This window comes from Triticum urartu, chromosome 7A (assembly GCF_056163025.1).
Source record: "Triticum urartu cultivar PI428250 chromosome 7A, HENAU_Tu73, whole genome shotgun sequence".
Lineage (NCBI taxonomy): Eukaryota > Viridiplantae > Streptophyta > Magnoliopsida > Poales > Poaceae > Triticum > Triticum urartu.
Window position 1 is genome coordinate 383,042,694 of NC_141879.1, and position 19,841 is coordinate 383,062,534.

At 43.9% G+C, this 19,841-nt stretch overlaps 1 protein-coding gene across 2 annotated transcripts; it reads right to left on the minus strand.

The window, feature by feature from the left end:
• Window positions 1–428: 428 nt before the first annotated feature.
• On the minus strand, window positions 429–14,766 carry LOC125524395 (serine/threonine-protein kinase STY13). Of its 2 annotated transcripts, none has more exons than XM_048689449.2 (3): window positions 14,532–14,766; window positions 13,202–14,193; window positions 429–1,002 (listed from the first exon to the last, which is right to left on the minus strand). In XM_048689449.2, the coding sequence occupies exons 2-3, from the start codon at window positions 14,110–14,112 to the stop codon at window positions 663–665; spliced, it is 1,251 nt and encodes a 416-aa protein (XP_048545406.1). In that variant the 5' UTR covers window positions 14,113–14,193; window positions 14,532–14,766; the 3' UTR covers window positions 429–662. The 2 variants fall into 2 exon arrangements, with proteins under 2 accessions (XP_048545406.1, XP_048545407.1); XM_048689450.2 differs by having other exon boundaries at window positions 14,527–14,760.
• Between the last annotated feature and the right edge of the window lie 5,075 nt (window positions 14,767–19,841).

The following is a 19,841-nucleotide window of genomic DNA, read 5'->3' on the forward strand; positions in this document are numbered from 1 at the left end:
GAAGAACCTGCACTTTGATCTTGCACAAGGTTGAAGATGATTGGAGGCGAATTACTAGATTGAAAAAGAAGGGGATGAATGAGGAGTGCCCCTCGCGGTCTCCTTTTTATGGGGAAGCCGTGGGGGTGGCTCTTTACTGTCCTACATGGCTGCGCTTTTTCAGGCGCACTACCCCTAACAGCCATTTCAATCCACCTCTTCACGTTCTGCATTTAATGTGCGTCGTGGGGGCGTGGTAAAAGAGAATATTACAACGGTTATCCTTTGCCACGTGTGCGTGAGCACTATTTGGGCCTAGCCCAACGATGCTTTGCTACTATATAGGAGTACCAAGAAGCTTTCAAGCTTTGCATATGCCCTGCATGGCGATGATGATTATATAACACATGAACAGAGCAGCAGGAGCATGGCGTCGGTACAACCAGAGGAAACCGCATGACAATGTTCTGACAATGTTAAGGATAAACCTGTCTCCAGTACAATGACAGTTTTAAGACGACGACAGGGACTATGGTATGGTCTAAGATAAATATGTGAAGCCCGAGCACACACGTATGCTCAGGTGGGCTTTTCCGCTTCTGTACCAAAAGTATTAATATGATAAATACATGGGATTTAACTTCTCTCCAGATTGCTTTCTCTTCTCCTGGATTCTGCCTGCTTTAGTCTAAGGTCATGGGTTGGGAGATGCAACACCGGAATCTGGCCTTGCGGACATTTTTCAGGACCTCCATCTCCACACGCTCCAGCATTCTCACAACATCGGTAAAAGGGGGGCGGACATCGGGGTTTGCATCCCAGCACCTTGTCATGATCTCCCCAAGGGCAGGTAGGCAGTCATGGGGTATGGCTGGGCGGACACCCTTGTTCACCACAGCAAATGCAGCTTGCACTGCTGTCATGTTTGGAAAAGGAAGGGTCCCGGTTATTAGCTCCCACAGGACAATGCCAAAACTGTAGACATCAACTTTCTGATTGTATGGTCTGTGCTGGATCATCTCACTGCAACCCCAAAATAAGAACAATAAACAATAAGAAATAGTTCATCCAGAATAAATTAGCACATCCAAATTAGCAAAATATTACACAATAAGAAATAGTTCATCCAATTGCAGTATTGCACAAAGCTATATAGTTGGAGCAGGGTCATGCAGAATCTCAGGAACACCATAAGTATTAATTTCACATTTCCTTGAGAATACAATGGTCCAATGGGATGGGTCCAAAGAACATTAGAGGAACGAATTTGACGCTAAGGATAACAACCACTAACATGTTATTTCATCGAGATCAGATTAGCACTGCAATGCTCTGATTAGTAAAAATGGTACTACCTCCATGCTTGTAGTTGTTGATAGTTTTCCTATAAACTTGGTTAGACTTTGCACTGTTTGACTTCAGAAAAAACTTGCAGGCCTTCTTTTCAAGCATGGAGGGAGTACTTAAAAGCTTTTCAAAATTCAAGACAAGTTCCAACGAAGAAGAGAATTTTAAACTACATGCAAACATGATTTTAGTATGAGATGCAAAAAGGAGTGCACCTGCATAGACATATTATCGCTACTAAATGCATGCTGTTCACTTTTTATACCAGTTCAGGAGTTCCCAGGTAGTTTGCTCAAAGAACTTAGCTGAGCTACATAGTCAGATTATTATATAGAGCAACTGATGGTTGCTTTTGGACATGGCTATGGTACATACAACTTTCAGTAAGTTTTTCTCACTGTTTCCCCCACTCCCCATCGCTCATATTTGTAGGATACTTAAAGGAGGGTGTGAAAATGCATGTAAAATCTAATTTACATACATATGTACCATAGTCAGTCTCTTGCTATTATGCAAGTTTATTATCAAAAACATGTTGCCACCGGAGTTCTGGTATATCAGGAAGCCCACTTTGATATGCTTAGAACTGCACAAAGAAAAAACTAAAGGCTTGCCAGCAAGAGACTCGAAAAATAACAAGCTTGAGCACTTCTCCAACTTGGTCTTGATTTAAAAACAAGCTAAGGTTGAGCCTAGGCTGGACAGCGGGGTCTGTTAAGGAAATCTAGACATTTTTGCACATATGAAATAAGCATATAAGTTTAGCGTGCATGGTTGTCTCGTCCCAGTTATGCAATCTTGTGTTGTTCAATAAATGGAAACCTAGTTAAGACCTATAATTTTCTATAGAAGAAATTTGTTAGCACTATGAAAGAACTAATCAATAATCTTTTCGGGTAGTTCATGGATTAGTTTTATTGGTTTTACCAGTTTGGCCGTTACAATAATTTTAACACGGTGCTAAATTTCCACATGAACATTAGAGGAACGAATTTGACGCTAAGGATAACAACCACTAACATGTTATTTCATCGAGATCAGATTAGCACTGCAATGCTCTGATTAGTAAAAATGGTACTACCTCCATGCTTGTAGTTGTTGATAGTTTTCCTATAAACGTGGTTAGACTTTGCACTGTTTGACTTCAGAAAAAACTTGCAGGCCTTCTTTTCAAGCATGGAGGGAGTACTTAAAAGCTTTTCAAAATTCAAGACAAGTTCCAACGAAGAAGAGAATTTTAAACTACATGCAAACATGATTTTAGTATGAGATGCAAAAAGGAGTGCACCTGCATAGACATATTATCGCTACTAAATGCATGCTGTTCACTTTTTATACCAGTTCAGGAGTTCCCAGGTAGTTTGCTCAAAGAACTTAGCTGAGCTACATAGTCAGATTATTATATAGAGCAACTGATGGTTGCTTTTGGACATGGCTATGGTACATACAACTTTCAGTAAGTTTTTCTCACTGTTTCCCCCACTCCCCATCGCTCATATTTGTAGGATACTTAAAGGAGGGTGTGAAAATGCATGTAAAGTCTAATTTACATACATATGTACCATAGTCAGTCTCTTGCTATTATGCAAGTTTATTATCAAAAACATGTTGCCACCGGAGTTCTGGTATATCAGGATGCCCACTTTGATATGCTTAGAACTGCACAAAGAAAAAACTAAAGGCTTGCCAGCAAGAGACTCGAAAAATAACAAGCTTGAGCACTTCTCCAACTTGGTCTTGATTTAAAAGCAAGCTAAGGTTGAGCCTAGGCTGGACAGCGGAGTCTGTTAAGGAAATCTAGACATTTTTGCACATATGAAATAAGCATATAAGTTTAGCGTGCATGGTTGTCTCGTCCCAGTTATGCAATCTCGTGTTGTTCAATAAATGGAAACCTAGTTAAGACCTATAATTTTCTATAGAAGAAATTTGTTAGCACTATGAAAGAACTAATCAATAATCTTTTCGGGTAGTTCATGGATTAGTTTTATTGGTTTTACCAGTTTGGCCGTTACAATAATTTCTCACTTCCAAGTACCAACTATGTACGAATACTACCCCCATAATTCAACTCATACTGAAATGTTTCTAAGGATCTTCATTTATTTATTATGACTTGAATTCAGCTCGAGCATGGTACAAGCTGAGCATAAGCCCACTCTCTAGCTAGGTTTTCAGTGCAAACAAGAGCAGAACAAAGTCAAGTTTGCTCCCTAGCTGCTCTGGTATAGTAATCAACAACAACAACTAACCCTTTAGTCCCAAACAAGTTGGGATAGGCTAGAGCTGAAACCCATAAGATCTCGAAACCAGCTCATGGTTCTGGCACGTGGATAGCTAACTTCCACACGCCCCTGTCCATGGCTAGTTCTTTGGTGATATTCCAGTCCTTCAAATCTCTCTTTACGGACTCCTTCCATGTGAAGTTTGGTCTACCCCGACCTCTCTTGACATTATCAGCATGCTTTAACCTTCCGCTATGCACTGGAGCTTTTGGAGGCCTACACTGTATATGTCAAAACCATCTTAGACGATGTTGGACAAGCTTCTCTTCAACAGGTGCTACCCCAACTCTCTCACGTGTATCATCAGTCCAGACCCGGTCCTTTCTTATGTGGCCCCACATCCATCTCAACATGCGCATCTCCGCTACACCTAAGTGTTGAAGATGTCGTCTTTTAGTCGGGTAACACTCAGCGCCATACAACATTTCGGGTCGAATTGCCATCCTATAGAACCTGCCTTTTAGCTTTGTGGCACTCTCTGGTCACAGAGAACGCCAGAAGCTTGGCACCATTTCATCCATCCGGCTTTGATTCAATGGCTCACATCTTCATTGATATTACCATACATCTGCAGCATTGACCCCAGATATCGAAAGGTGTCTTCTGAGGTATCACCTGCCCATCAAGGCTTACCTCCTCCTCGTGCCTAGTAGTACTGAAACCGCACCTCATATATTATGTTAGTTCTACTAAGCCTAAAACCTTTCGATTCTAATGTTTGTCTCCATAGCTCTAACTTTCTATTAACTGTCGTCCAACTATCATTGACTAGCACCACATCATCTGCAAAGAGCATACACCATGGAATATCTCCTTGTATATCCCGCCCTGGCAGCGCCTTACAAATACGCCCGCCTTAGGCGCTTAGGCGTTGCCTAGGCGCTAGAGCGGGTGGTGCTCGCCTTAGGTCGCCTTACCACCTTAAAAACATATCCCTTGTCACCTCATCCGTCACGAAGCAAAAGGATAAAGGCTCAGAGCTGACCCTTGGTGCATTCCTATTTTAATTGGTAAGTCATGACTGTCACCATCACTTATTTGAACACCTATCATAACATTATCGTACATGTCCTTGATGAGGGTAATGTACTTTGTTGGGACTTTGTGTTTCTCCATGGCCCACCACGACATTCCGCGGTATCTTAGCATAGGCCTTTTCCAAGTCAATGAACACCATATGCAAGTCCTTTTGCTCCATGTATCTCTCCATAAGTTGTCGTTCCAACAAAATGGCTTCCACGGTCGGCCTCCCAGGCATGAAACCAAACTGATTTTTGGTCACGCTTGTCATTCTTCTTGAGCGGTGCTCAATGGCTCTCCAATAGCTTCATTGTATGGCTCATCGACTTAATTCCACGATAATTAGTACAACTTTAAACATCCCCTTGTTCTTAAAGATTGGTACTAATACACTCCGTCTCCATTCTTTTGGCATTTTGTTCACCTGAAAAATGATGTTGAAAAGCTTAGTTAGCCATGCTATCGCTGTCTCCGAGGCCTCTCCACACCTCAGTGGGGATACAGTCAAGGCCCATCGCCTTGCCTACTTTCATCCTTTTCAAAGCCTCCCTGACCTCAGACTCCTGAATTCTTCACACAAAACACCTGTTGGTATCGTCAAAGGAGTTGTCCCGCTCAATGGTAGAGCTCCCATTTTCTCCATTGAATGGCTTGTCGAAGTACTCCCGCCATCTATGCTTAATTTCCTCTTCCTTGAGTTGATCTGCTCCTTCCTTGATGCATTTGACTTGGTTGACATCCCTCCTCTTCCTCTCTTGAATCTTGACCATCTTATAGATGTCCATTCCGCCTTCCTTCGTGTCTAAGCGCCGATAGAGGCCCTCAAACGCCTGATCCATTGCTACACCCACAGCTCAATTTGCAGCCTTCATTGCCACCTTGTACTTCTCTATGTTGTCTACACTCCTATCCATGTGTAGTTGTCCAGAACAGTCTTTCTTCTCCTTAATAGCCTTCTGGACAACATCGTTCCACCACCGGGTATCTTTAGCTTCGCTTCTACTTCCCCTGGTCACTCCAAACTCCTCTAAAGCCACCTTACGAATGCAAATCGCCATCTTCATCCACATATTGTTTGAATCACCTCCTTCCTCCCAAGGACCCTCCTTAAAAACCCTCTCCTTGAAAGCCTGAGTTGCCTCTCCCCTTGAGGTTCCACCACTTCATTCTAGTGACATTGGCACACTTATCCCGTTGGACAAGAATCCAAAAGCGGAAGTCTGCCACCACAAGCTTATGTTGATGGACAACACTCTCTCCAAGTATCACCTTACAATCTAGGCAAGCACGCCCATCTTCTCTTCTCAAGAAGACAAAATGAATCTAGCTAGATTGTTGACCACTACTAAAAGTCACTAGATGTGATTCTCTCTTTTTAAAGAGGGTGTTAGCTAAGGTCATGTCGTAGGCTAGAGCGAAGCCTAAGACATCTGGTTAGATAAAACGAGATAGAAATTCCACCAATAGCTCGACTTTGCTTTGAAAAAGTACATGTTGCTATGGTAAGAGTATATTACCCCTGAACTTTGATCAAGTGTTTATTTAAATCCGTAAACAATGAAAATAGTTACGACAAGATGCATCATTTAAAATAATAGCAAAACCAACTTAGGGGGCCATATGTTGTAGCTGTAGCTAACAATGGGTTGACTTGGTAAAGGAGTACTTGATGATTGTGATTCATGAGTGCTTTGCATGAAGTATAATTAATTTCCTTCTATGTTGCTTAACAACTTTCCCACTTAGATAAAAAAAAAGGTTGCCCTAGGCTAGGCCAAGGTTGGACCCTTCCCCGGACCCTACACAAGTAGGAGCTACGTGCATCGGGCTGCCCTTTTTGTGTAGGCTAGGCCCAGGTTGAGCTAGCAAAAAGACTTGTTCATTTTGGGCCTTAACCCGTCACCATACCCACAGGTCTACTGGATGTCTAGATCTTGCTTAAATTGGGCTGCCTCTAGGTCTTAGTTTTTTTAGTGACACCAAACTAAATTGTAATTTGAAGCTCAAAGTGCCAAGCCCATCAAGACATCCTAATTTACTCACATGTAAGTTCTTGTCCACCAAAGGTCATTAATGTTGGTTCCTTTTGTTCTCTTCTTTTGCAATTTAATTTTTTCCAAAATCAATCAAATCCATACGAAATATGTTTAATACATATGATAAGTTCATTTGTAGATCTCAAATCTGTCCCCTGTTTACAGATTTGAGCACTTCAAAATGCATGCATTTAATTAAATGTCATTAATGCGTTAATAATTTGCATAAATCCTAATTAAATAATTATACCTCAGAAAAATATAAATAATATTTTTTTGATAAAAAATGCAGACACCATTTATGCCATTTTCATGCATTATTAAACAACTTTAACCTCCTGTTTAGTATTAATTCAATTTTAACTCCAAATTGCATATGGGGTTGTTTTGGAAACCGATTGCATTATGATTTCCAGCTCTTTATAATTTGAGTAGCGTAGTTGTAGGGCAGTACAACTTTTTTCAAATGGCACGCGTCATAATTGCTTGAGCATTGCATTGAAGCTTTTGGTCGTTTTATTTTCCTTCTATGACAGGTGTGCTTCTTCACGATAGACTCGGGTACCTAAGTTGCTGACGACAGTTGTGACCCCACTTCCGAGGACCTTGCCCACGACCAGGCTGTTGAGCCAACAAGCAAGTAAAACCCCTTGATCATACCCATGCTTCGCTCACTTGCTTTCATTAGGGTTAACAATGCTATAGTAGTCTTTTGATGCCTATCTGATGCATAGCCTGACTAAGACCCGCTTGGGTGCTCGACCAGCAGAGCACTCGGGAGAAGGGTACTCGGGGGGGGGGGGGGGGGGGGGGGGGTGCTCGGGTCCGTGAGCTTACCCGAAGCCCCAACCTACCGAGTCATCCGCACCCCTTGGGCTGCCACAACGTTCAGGTCGGCCATGTTAACATGCCCAGGAGACCACGCCCCCCGGAGCGCTGACACTTGGCCCACTACCTTACTAGACCTATCCAAGGGCCACACCTAGTTCAGGCTATCCATTTGGCATACACATAGTTGCATTTGCATGTTTTCGATCTTTGTTACGATGGCAATGATGAATGGTACGATACATACATATAGGAATGTGGCGCGGCAGGCGGTCAGCCTGCGACCTAGCCGATCCCTATTCTCGCTCACACCGTCTAGGTCCAACTCGAAGCTATGGCCAGACTCTCAATTCGGGTACAACTCAGTTTGGGTGGCTTCTTGGATTTGTCCGCAGCGAAGGGAAAGTGTCGAGTCAATCACCTCCACTGGCTCACCACGTGAGGTGTGCTACCCGCATGCATCAAGGGATGATCGAACGTATGAGTAACTTGGTGCACCCCTAAAGGGATAAATTTATTTGAATAGCCATGTCCGCCATTGTTCATAAGGCAGTAAGGCGGCCTAAGGCAAGCACCAAGTGCCCTGACGCCTAAGCGCTTAAAGTGGGCATAATTGTAAGGCGCTGGCAGGCGCCTTACTGCCTAAGTGTCCAAGGCGAGACGCCTTATAAACAATGTCCGCAGTTATGGACGACTTGGAGATTTTGTACTCGATTATAGAACTTCAACTAATCATTAATGACTTGTTAGTGACATAGAACGAGTTCCATCAATAATCTATAAAACTTACCAACTTACCAATGTCTTGGGACTGCTTCCTAGTGAGAGATGCGAGGGGGTGATACAAGATAGTGTTATGATGTGGCGGTTAGGATAATAACCTAGATGGTTCTTACGCGCCCTCTTACCTTATTCTAAGAGACACAAGTTGTAGTGTTCTTGCCGCTCAAAACCACGTACCCTTCTTTGAGAAGGGTGCATACTTAGAACAGATATGATTTAAGTCCTGCGGTGTACATGATGCAGTCACCTTGTTTTTCAAACCAACTTGTTGCAGAGGATTTTATGGATCCACTTGGTGGTTAGTACGTGGACTTCACTGATGTCAACAACGAGTAGATAGGAGGTCCCACGTGGCAGCCTGAGTCCTCGTGGATGAGATCTTGTTTATCTTTCAGCCTCTTACGCAAATGCTATTAAATTTGTCCGTACTCAGACGCTACTTCGTTTCCACTGATGTATGATGAGATGTTAGGTCATCTGATCTATAAATGTAATAAATTTGCTATCTTGCTCCATGTATGAGCTTTTGCTATATTAATATATTGGCAGCAGCGGTAATGTTGTGATGCCGACTTTATTCATACCCCAAAACGTCCGCAGTGCGTCTATGTTATGAAGTGTGCGTCGTGGGTAGATTCTTGATACCGTTAAGTGGGTTATCCAAATTACGGGGTTAAGCGACTCGTTGTATTGTATGGGATTTCATCACCCATGTCCTCTAGAACTTGTGTGGGAATCATGATTCCCTTGTCGGATGTGGTTCCTGATGGGGATTGATGAACCAACGATTCCAGGCTCTTCGAGAGGAGATGGCAATTGGCAGTGTGGTTGGTTCCAAGCGCCAATCTCGGCTTCCCATATGATTTCCTCTGCTAGATTCATATAGTCTTGGTCACGGGGTCTGGCAGATTTTCAGTCTGAAACTATGGGACTATGCAGAGGGAAATAAACAAAGTTTCACAGGATTTTTGTTCCATTGTTAGGGGAAGATAGTATAATCCTGCGAACAAAACAAGCATGATAATACACAAGTTAAGGTGACTTCTGAAAGACCAAAAGAGGAAATTTTGGTCACAGAAGAAACTATGTCTACAGAGTTGAGTTATTTGATCAGATACTGCTAACTCACCTTTTTATACAGGACCTGCATTTAACATTTTAGTGTCTTCCAGAAATGGATCTCCACTCTTGGAAAAACTTAAAAAACTGGGTAATAGCAGCAAGAGTGTACAGGATTGAACAACCATAGCTGGTCAACCAAACAGGAGATAATGGCTTAAGGCAAGAAAGCCAAATAAGTCTTACATATCTATATCTATATCTATATCTATACCTAATAATAAAGGACGGAGGCTTTCATACTTCTCCATACGTTATCCTTTTACATCCGTCGATTTTACGTTAATCATAAAGATTGACGGCTGAGATTTGAAAGGAGGTAGGTTTTTTGTTTTTCTTCCGTCACCCCTTAATAATAGGTAAACCTTACATGTGCTTCCGCACAAAAAATTAATTCGCACGGCTGTGATTTGAACTCAGGACCACCCTGTTGACAACGCGCACGATAACCAGTCCACCGGGTAGCACTTTTATTCTTCAATAGAGATAAAATCTAGATGGACGTACTGGATGGATGGAGACTATGGGCCGGCCCATCACCAGGGTATCAAGGAGCCATCTTTCGATTTATCCCACCTCACCCTCTTAAATAGAATTCTTTCGATTTATATATGTTTTAATTTCAATGGTATCAAGGAGCCATCTTAGGAATTACTCCCTCCGTCCCAAAATGTAAGACGTTTTTTGACACTATTTTAGTGTCAAAAAACATCTTGTATTTTGGGACGGAGGGAGTAATAAGCAACAAAGGAAGGAAAGGATTGATACAAAGAAATAAGGAAGACGTGCGAGAAATAAGGAAAGGAATAAGGAAAGAAATGAGTGCTGCGTGGATTCGTTGCGTCCTATGCTGGTGGGGCTGGAAATAAGGAAAGGAATAATGAGTAAGGAAAGGAAAGTGGTGGGGCTGGACCTGGAGAAGGAACGCTCATTAATAAAGAAGGGACAAACCTTTCATAGTTCTCTTCGGTTTTCCGTTGTTCCAGTTAATCAGGAGGAAGCGTCTTTGTACGTACTTGTACTAAGTCGATTTTCCGTTGTTCCTGTTAATCAGGAGGAAGCGTTTTGGTACGTAAAAGGTCTCCACACAAACAGGAAAAAGCAGTTGATCAAGGACACGAGATGGGACCGAGTTGACATCCATCGAGATCAAACACGAGGGGAGGCGGCGCCCAGAGGTCAGGGACGAGGAGGCGCCCAGCTCGTCAGCCAGATGGAGGAAATATTTGGGACGGCCTGTTCCCGTGCACGAGGAAGAAGATAGGAGGTGGGTGTTGGTCACGGAATCGCCGCGGACACGGAGGGCCTCAGGTGAAGACGCAGCGCAGTGGGGAGAGCGGTGGTGCACAGACGACAGCGAGCAGCGGCGGCAAGCCACGGACGGTTGCTCCAGGCCATCGAGGCGATGAGCCGGCGGAGACGACCACAACCCTCCTTGGTGGCTCTTTCTTTGGAGTTGTAGACGAGATTATGGATTTTTATAAAGGGGCTGTAGCGTAGTTGGCCGCCTAAGCCTAGGTCTGGACCGACAACTGGACGCCGGCTCTTCTAAGGAGTGGTTTCTGATCTGGCGGACCTTCTCTTCGGGGAAGGAGATCCCAAGCCGAAAGAGTGTGGGGCATGGCCGTAGCCGATGGCCCATGACAGCATGGTGCTCACAAGTAGTTTCCTGCAAGGTGCTTCTGCTGCTCATGCATGACTTCAACGTCCGTGGATTTTGGGCTGCACAATTAAGATCAAAAGTCTGATTCCTGTTCGTTCCATACGACTAGCAATCCTCCTCCCCTCAGCTACACAACAAAAAAATCTCCAAACTCCAATCACTAACTTCGATCTAAGTGGCGGCGCGTTTGTTCTGGATGTAAATCACGCCTCCCAGATCCTACCCTAATTTATTCACACATGTGCTGCTGTTGGTCAGCACTGCATGATGTATTGTAGTGCGGGACTACTGGCCATGTAGTATGCATGTAGCCGCGGACTCGCGGTCGCCGTAGTAGCAGTGGTAGATGAGACCTGCTAGCTTTGGCACATAATCGATGACACTGTCGACGATAGCGATGCCAGCAAATCAGGATATTTATAGTTCTATACCTACATGTTGAGGTATGTGCACCATGGGCAACACGAGCACCGCGCTCACGGTACCACCATCGCTCTGTTCTGAATCAGAGGCATTGTGCGACCCAATGTCCAACTTTGAATGTTGTCAAGCACCATCATGTTCTTGCTATGCAGACCAGCACCGTTGAGGGCTTAGCCAAGTTGATTTTTTAGCCATCTAACAACAGAGGGCTAGATATTGTCATGGGAAAAATTTTGATGGATAGGATATTGGCAGGGTACAGAACAGTGTAGGTGAGACGGGATGACACAGAGAATGGTATGCAAAATGTGTAGACAGAGAATGGTATGCAAAGTGTGTAGACAGAATTTCATACATTTACATTGACAGGTCTAGGCTTGCTGAAGAACTTCATGCTTTTTATTGATTATTATGCTTAACACCTTTGTTCACTCATTATTTACTTTCTGTTCATCAAAAATTATTTATTTCGTACTACATTATAGCATGTTCGAGGGATGGATGCAAGCAGAGATGGCCATGATGCTAGCTGATAACACTCGCTAACTTTACGAGTTTACATACCTTTTCTCTAACTAAAAAAAGGTGTTTCTTACCAACTACTGAGCCTGCCAGTTATAGACCAATGGCTCTAAAGTCACTACTAAACTTACTTTATTGTATATACCTCCATAATTCTCCTTCCAAGATACTAAAGTTTATTGATGATCCTTTGTTTCAGGATATGCGTACAAGAGATTTGCAGTGCAGTTCACGGCACATCATAGATTACATGGCTAAGCAGCCCACCTGTTTTTTGTAATTGTTTGTTGTGTTATTTAAATTAAATTGGTTTATGTATTCTGCTGGAGCAGTCACATGTCATACTAATTTCAGAAGAACAATTTCTAATCTAATGGTTAATGTATTGTTAGTCTAAAATGAAAATCCCAAACAAAAACAGAGTCACAATTTGTATTTATGCGACGAATAATGAAAATTTCAAATGCTAAATTTAAACTAAGATTTTTGGAATAAAATGTTGTCTCTAAAGCTTGTCTCATGTAAGCCATCAACTAAATGTATTATATTAGCATGAATAATTGTTAAGTGCAACCAGCGGCCAGTTTTATTTGATTTTGAATAAACAAGGTGGGCTATACATTATATGATCTCAGTAGCTTGATTTGAACCTCGTTGCAATGCACGGGCCTTTTTGCTAGTCTAGCAAATAAGTTTTACATGTCTAGTGACTAAATTCAGATGTACAGATAAAATTACCCTGCAGCGGCCATTCCCCTCCCTAAAAGTGGATTAGAATGATAGCTTAGTTTTGCATCAAGAGCTAATGAGAGAATGACAAGGTCAAAGCAATAAGAGAATAACCTAAAGCAAACCATAGTAACATTCTATTTATCTCATAGTAGTAGAATATTATGAACAAAATCAGTTTGAAATATCCTGTAGTTAAGACCAACCAAATATTCCTGGCTGAGATGTACCACCAGGTAATACAAGCCTAGTTGGTTTGATGCCAATTGTTGGCAAGTCTAGAAAATTGGCTATCAATTGGTTGGCTACCAATTGGTTCTTGCCCATCTCCCAAAAGAAGGTATAATTAGATCCGAACTATGGTCTTGAGTGATGGCAATGTCAGGAAATGAAGCATAATTGCCTATTTAGAGTAACATCACTACTAACAGAAATAAGCAAGATAAAGAGCAGTTTGTTCAACTTACGGAGCCATCCAACGGTATGTTCCTGTTTCAGGTGTCATCCCCTCGGTCTTCACTTCAATCCTAGCAACTCCGAAGTCAGCGATCTTGATCGATTTATCACCAGAAATCAAGAGGTTATCTGACTTAAGATCTCTGTGGATGAACCCAAGGCCATGAACATAAGCCATGCCACGTGCAACATCTAGTGCCTGCTTCACTGCCAGCTTCAGTGGAACGGACCTGTTCTGCCTCCTATTCAGGAAATTCCTAACAGATCCACCCTTTGCATACCCTGTGACAATGCACCAAACTATTGGCTTCCTGCATGCGCCAACGAACTTGACTATATTTGGATGCCTTAATTCTGCAAGCATCATAACTTCTTGCACAAACTGTTGCTCCAGCAGCTGAGCTTGTGCGGGGTCAGCCTCGGGCCTCTCCAAAAGCTTAATGGCAACATCCATCCCATTGTAGGTCCCCCTGTATAGCTTCCCAAATGCGCCTTGTGCAAAGGGCAATCCCATGTGGAGCTTCCCCAAATCAATGGTCCACTCCTCATAATCCTTGAGTGTCTCAGTCGGGAATCTAGTGTCCATCAAAGCCTGTGCCAACGCATCATCACTCAAGGCATGAGACACCCGCCCAGGACGGAAAATGCTGTTCCCAACCGAGTAGCTGACCACAGCAACAGCTCCCCTGTGGCTAGGATGGTTAAGCATCCCAGTACGCGAGTCAGTAGAACCAACACTACTGTTGTCCACAGACATTATGGAACCACCGTGCATGCTGGTCTGCATGCTGTTAAGGCTATCAATGGACATGGTGGAGCCCTCCCCTAGCTTCTGGTAGTATGCCATGTCGCAGAAGTTGACGCCACCGTCCTGGCCGCTTACGGCACCAATTATCCCGGGGAACTTGCCCGCTTCCATCATTCTCAGATAACCAAAGCCTGAGCTCCGCAACCTTTCCGCTCTTCCCTTTCTCCCTCACACAGTCCACCCAAAGGCGATTGCCTGCAGAGAGAACCCAACGGAGATTAGAAGTGACAATAAGCTAAAGTTTTCGTCTTCATCCTGCAAGCTATACAATTGCCACAACTGCCAGCACGCAAGCATAAAATCGATACGATACAGCAAGAAAAACACAAAATCCACGAGGAGGAACACCCTAATCCCTGAAAGAACACACAAAATAATCCTTGCAGGGTCAGACTTCGCTCCGAATAGACCCTTGCCCAGACCAAATCGAACCCTCAACAGCGACCTAAACCAAAGGAACCCGAAGCACCAAACCGCATCCAGGACCAAATCAAGCTCCGGCACGAAACAAGAGATGGCGAGCCAAACCTTACCCCGGAACTGCCCGCTTTTCGGGTCCGGAAGTACAGCTCGCTGCTTCCAATTCGCACCCCACGCGACCTCGGCGCCGCACGGATTCCAGCGATCCGGGCCTCGATCGGGAGCCCCCGGAGCCGCGGCGTCGGGATGAGGGCCGCAGGGGACAGGGTCAGCTGTTGTGTGTGAGAGAGAGAGAGGAGGGTTAGCCCAAGGGCGCTTTTAGGCCAAAAATAGCGCCTTTGGTTATGCCGGCCATAATTTTGGCGTGATAGCATCTCTAACAGTCGCGCTAAATAAGCGCCCTGTTATAAATTTGTTTTTTAGTGCACGCAATCGATATAAGAGTTTTAGCGGACGCGCAACAAGCATGCGCGGCAAATAGAGTTAGGCGCGTGTGGTATATAGAGTTGGACGCGCGGTTTGAATCGTCATCGCGCGTTGTGTATTTCGTGCGCCTGCTTCCGCGCGCCGCACACTCGAGCGCTCGCGTCACACTCTCTCCACCGCGCCACCTTCGCCCCGCCCGCGCCGCCGGCAGCGAATTGACCCGATGGACGCCCGCGCCGGCACCCCTCTCACCCCTTCCTACACCCGCGACCCCTCCGCGGCCGCCGCCGCCGCAAACCCTAGCTCGGGGAGCTTTGGCTTCGCCTCCGTCGGAGCTCCTCCAAGCACCGGCATCGCGCGCGGCCTTTTCATGCCACCACAGATGACCTCGGCGGCGGGTAGCGTCACGCGGGCGCCCGCCGTGAAGCCACGTGCCCCCCTCTCGAAGCTCCCAAATGCGGCACGGCCAAAGAAAGGCAAGGTATCCGCGAAGAAGAACAAGGCGCCGGACGGCTCAGGCTCCTCGAAGTCGTCGAGGAAGAAGCTTGCAGGGCGTGCGACGGGCGCGGCGGCTACCGAAGCGCCGGCGAGCTCACTTGTTGGGCCGGCGGCCGACACGCACAAGGTGTTCGAGGAAATGGCCCAAAGGTATCAAATTTCGCCAACTTTGTTGTTGTAGTTTACTTTTTGAATGCATACATATAAATAGCTTATTTGCTTCGTTGTATATACTTTGTAGTTTCAACGGTGAAGCATATATGTCAACTATGGGTGTTGGCTCCAACAATTCACATTGGTCTCAAACCAATGACATGCATTTCGACCATGAGTTCGAGGTGGACGAGAATGGTGAGGGCATTGTCGACGCACCGAAAGGAAGAGGAGGCACTATACCAATGAAGATGGCGGTTGACAAGTTGAACCCAAGTGGCACTAATGATGAAGACAGGGTATGTGCCATTTCATCCATGTTCATCATGCTTGTTGTTGGTGTTTGTAGTGCTAACTTGTTTTGTTTTTATGTAGTTCAATATTGCACAAAACTTGTTCAAAGGAGAAGAGAAGAAGAGCAAGAAAGGGAAGATCAAGAAAGGAAGACCATTTACCTTGCCTCATTGCTATGAATCATTGAAGGATGATGAGAATGGAAGAAGCATGATGATATGGATGATTTGAATATGAGCAACAAACGCAAGCGAACAATTGATTTGGATGATGAGGAGGAGGAGGCATCAAGTGATGACGGCAAGAGAAGCCCCACACTAAACTCGGTTTCTGTAAGTGCATCTAGCGCCCCTTAGTGTTTTTGGTGTATTGAAGACTTATAGGTTAAGGGACTAATGTGTTTGTAAGTGTACACAGGCCTATAAATCTATGAGGAGTTTGATATTTACGATGAAAGTCGACCCCTAAAAATGAATGTCTTCAGCTAAAGACTTTGGTTTTCTTGAGGAATTTGAAAGTGAAGAAATTGGTGTGACCGTGAAGACTTGATATTCATGCGAGGAATATGAAGCATGAAGACTTTTGTTTTCGTAGTTTTGTTTTCTCTCTTGAGTCGTAGGAAACACCATATTGTTAAAGGGGGTCGAGGTAAAACTAAGGGAAAGTTTCCAAGTGATGCTCATATCAAAATCCTACACCTACCCAATCCTTTCGAGTGAAGCCATTGAAAATCTCATATAGTTCAATTAAATTCTTCAGTGACAGAGACGAAGATCTTCTGGTCTCTGAGGAATTTGTTCTGACTGAGGAGTTAGGAATTCGCCAGTGCGGATTGCCTACCAGTGAGGAACATGATAGCCCTGAGAAATTTGATACTCAAATATCTGATCGTTGTTGTGTTATGCGCCAGTTGTCCCAAAATATCTATCCACCTAACGGCCATATCATTCAAGGGCATTCATGTCTTATCATGTCGGGCTGCTCCCTAGGCTATAAATAGCCGCCCCCTACACCACTAGATGGTTAGCTGCTCTAAGAGAAACTGGCACTTGTCATTGAGAGCATCCCATCCTCCCAGGACTTTGAGCGAAAATCATCAAGTGTGAAAAACCCAAACACCTACAAACCCAAAGTGATTGAGCATCACTGAAGAGACTGTTCCTGTGTGGAACTGACGCTTGTTACCTTTGATGACTGTGCATCCTCCGGACGGTTAGGCATCATGGTCTAGAGCATCCAAGAGAAAATTGTGGGTCACCGAGTGACCGAGTTTGTGAAGGTTTGGAAGTCACCTGAAGACTTACCGCAAGTGATTGGGCAAGGTCTGTGTGACCTTAGCTCAAGGAGAATACGGTGAGGACTATGTGTCCGGGACTGTGTCCTCGGGTTTAAATACCTAGCCGCTCCAACCAAACGTACGACTGTCACAGTAGTTGGAACTGGTCTACCAAATCATCGTCTTCATTAAGCTACTGGTTCTATTTTCTCAACCCTTTCATTTTCTCATTCTTGTGTAGAAGTATTTAATCATTACTGTTTGAAGACTTTGACTGAAGACTTTCTCAATTTCCTCAATCCTAATTCTTTAGTCACTTTGTCTTCAGCCTGCTTATCCTGTGTTTACGCTACTTGTACTCTGTGCTTGTTTTCATTTCATCATGATGACTGTGATACTGCTCTGTTACGCTTGCATCTGAGTACTTATTCCGCTGTTAGTCATTCGTGACTTAGGAAATTCCTCACCTTGAATTTCCTCAGTGACGAATTTGTAAAAATCGACTATTCACCCTCCCTCTAGTCGATATAACGCACTTTTAATTGGTATCAGAGCAAGGTACTCCCTTATTCTATGTGATTTTGGTTTAACCATCTGGAGTTTTAGTTATGTCGACTGCAGGCATGATCAAGGTCTCGGCTGGGTGTCCTATCTTCGATGGGATGGATTACCCCTACTAGAAGAATAAGATGCGAATGCATCTTGAGGCAATTGACAGTGATCTCTGGTATGTTGTGGAAAATGGTGTTCCCTCCGTCACTCCTACCATTAACGCTATTGATGTGAAGAGATTCAAGCAAATTGACTCTCAAGCGAAGAATATCATATGTGGCCATCTAAGCAAAGGGCAGTATGGCAGAGTGAGTGCTTTGGAGACAGCTAAGCTTATCTGGGATAGGCTGTCAAAGGTCAACAAAGGAGTCTCAACTCAACGTGACTCTCGAGTTGATGTTCTTCTCAATCTCTTCAACCACTTCAAAAGACTCGACGATGAAAATGTTCAGCAAACCTTCGATCGCCTCACTGACATCTCAAATGAGCTTCAAGCACATGGTGCCACTGACATCACCGACCATGAGGTGGTGAAGAGATTGTTGAGATTGCTTGATTCCTCATTTGACACTCTTGCATTGACGATTCAAGAACGTGGAGACTACAAGTCACTTGATCCTGCTAATATCCTCGAGAGGCTAAATACTCATGAGTTCCAACTTGCTGAGAAGAGAGATCTCTATGGACCGAGCTATGGCAGATCACACGCACTGAAGGCCAAGGCAGTCTCTGAATCTGAAGGAGAGGATTCTGGTAGCAGTCTTGGTGATCCTGAAGAACTGAGTCAGGAGTTAGCAATGCTCGTGGGGAAATTCTAGAAGTTATGAAGATGTTGTCGTTTTGGTAAATCCTCAAGAGGTGATGAAATGAGATCAAATTCCTCGTCTCATGACTATAAGAAAAGAACTTGCCACAAATGTAAGAAACCTGGTCACTACATTACTAATTGTCCTCAATGGGAGAAGGAATCAAAGAAGAAGAACTACAAGGATTACAGTTCTGAGGACTCAAAGAAGAAGAAGAAATCTTCAAAGTCGTCATCATCAAAATCTTCAAAGTCTGCATCTCACAAGAAGAGCAGCTCCAAAAAGGCTCAGGCATTCATTGGCAAGGAAATGGACCCTAAAGCCGAATCTGAGGAAAATGAGGAAGAGGAGAAATCTGAGGAGTTAGACTCTGGTGTGGCAAGCCTGTCCCTCGCTACTGCTTTCATCAGAAACTCCATCTTCAATTCTGAGGAAAATGACTTCCCAACACTGCTGACGATGACGATGATGACTACACTCCCATTTATTGCTTCATGGAAAAAGGTGCCAAGGTACTCAAATATCCTTCCTCTGAATCAAGTGAGGATGAATCTGATGAAAACCTCAAGCCTAGCTATTCTAAACTTGCTAAGATTGCTGTGAAACAACAAAAGACTTTCGAAAAGGTTCAAAATATGCTAGACAAAAGCGATGGCCTGTTGGGTGAAGAAATGGATCCAACTCAAACTTTGACTGAAAATCTTCAGAGACTTTAGACTAAGTTTGACAACCTTCAGAGTCACCATAACACTCTCTTAGCTGATCATGAGAAACTTTCTTATGAATTTCTTCAAAGAAAGCAAGATCTTGAGCAGCTAAGGGTGAGTTATGAAGATCTTCAGAAGGGACGTGATTCATTGCCTGCTCAACAGATCAGTTCTGCCTAGGTTGAATTCATTCCACCATGTTTGAAATGCATTGAACGAGAATCTGCTAATTCTTCACCTGAAAGTTCAAATGCTTCTATTGCTGCAAATTCTTCAACTATCTCCGTTATCACAAATTCCTCATCTGAGGATACCACTAGTATCACTGAAAATGCAGGGTTGAAGGAATTGTATGTGACAGGCATGTACAAAAGCCTCAAAGGGCATCAGGCTCTTTGTGATGTGCTTAAAAAGCAAACCCTCAACAGGAACCCTAGGAAAGAGGGTATTGCCTTTGAGAGGAAACTCAATGCTGATGGGACCTACTAGAAACCTGAGCAGTATCCCAAAACCTCATGGGTTGCTGCAAAGGGACCTTCCGTAGATCCATCCACTTTATCTGTCTTTACATGTCAATGTTCATATTCTTCTGATGAGTCATTTGACTCTAATTATAAACTGTTCAAAAATCAAAATGGTGAAGTATTTGCTAGACATGTTGGAACTAACTGCAGGAACGGTCCCCCTATGAAGAAAATCTGGGTTCCCAAA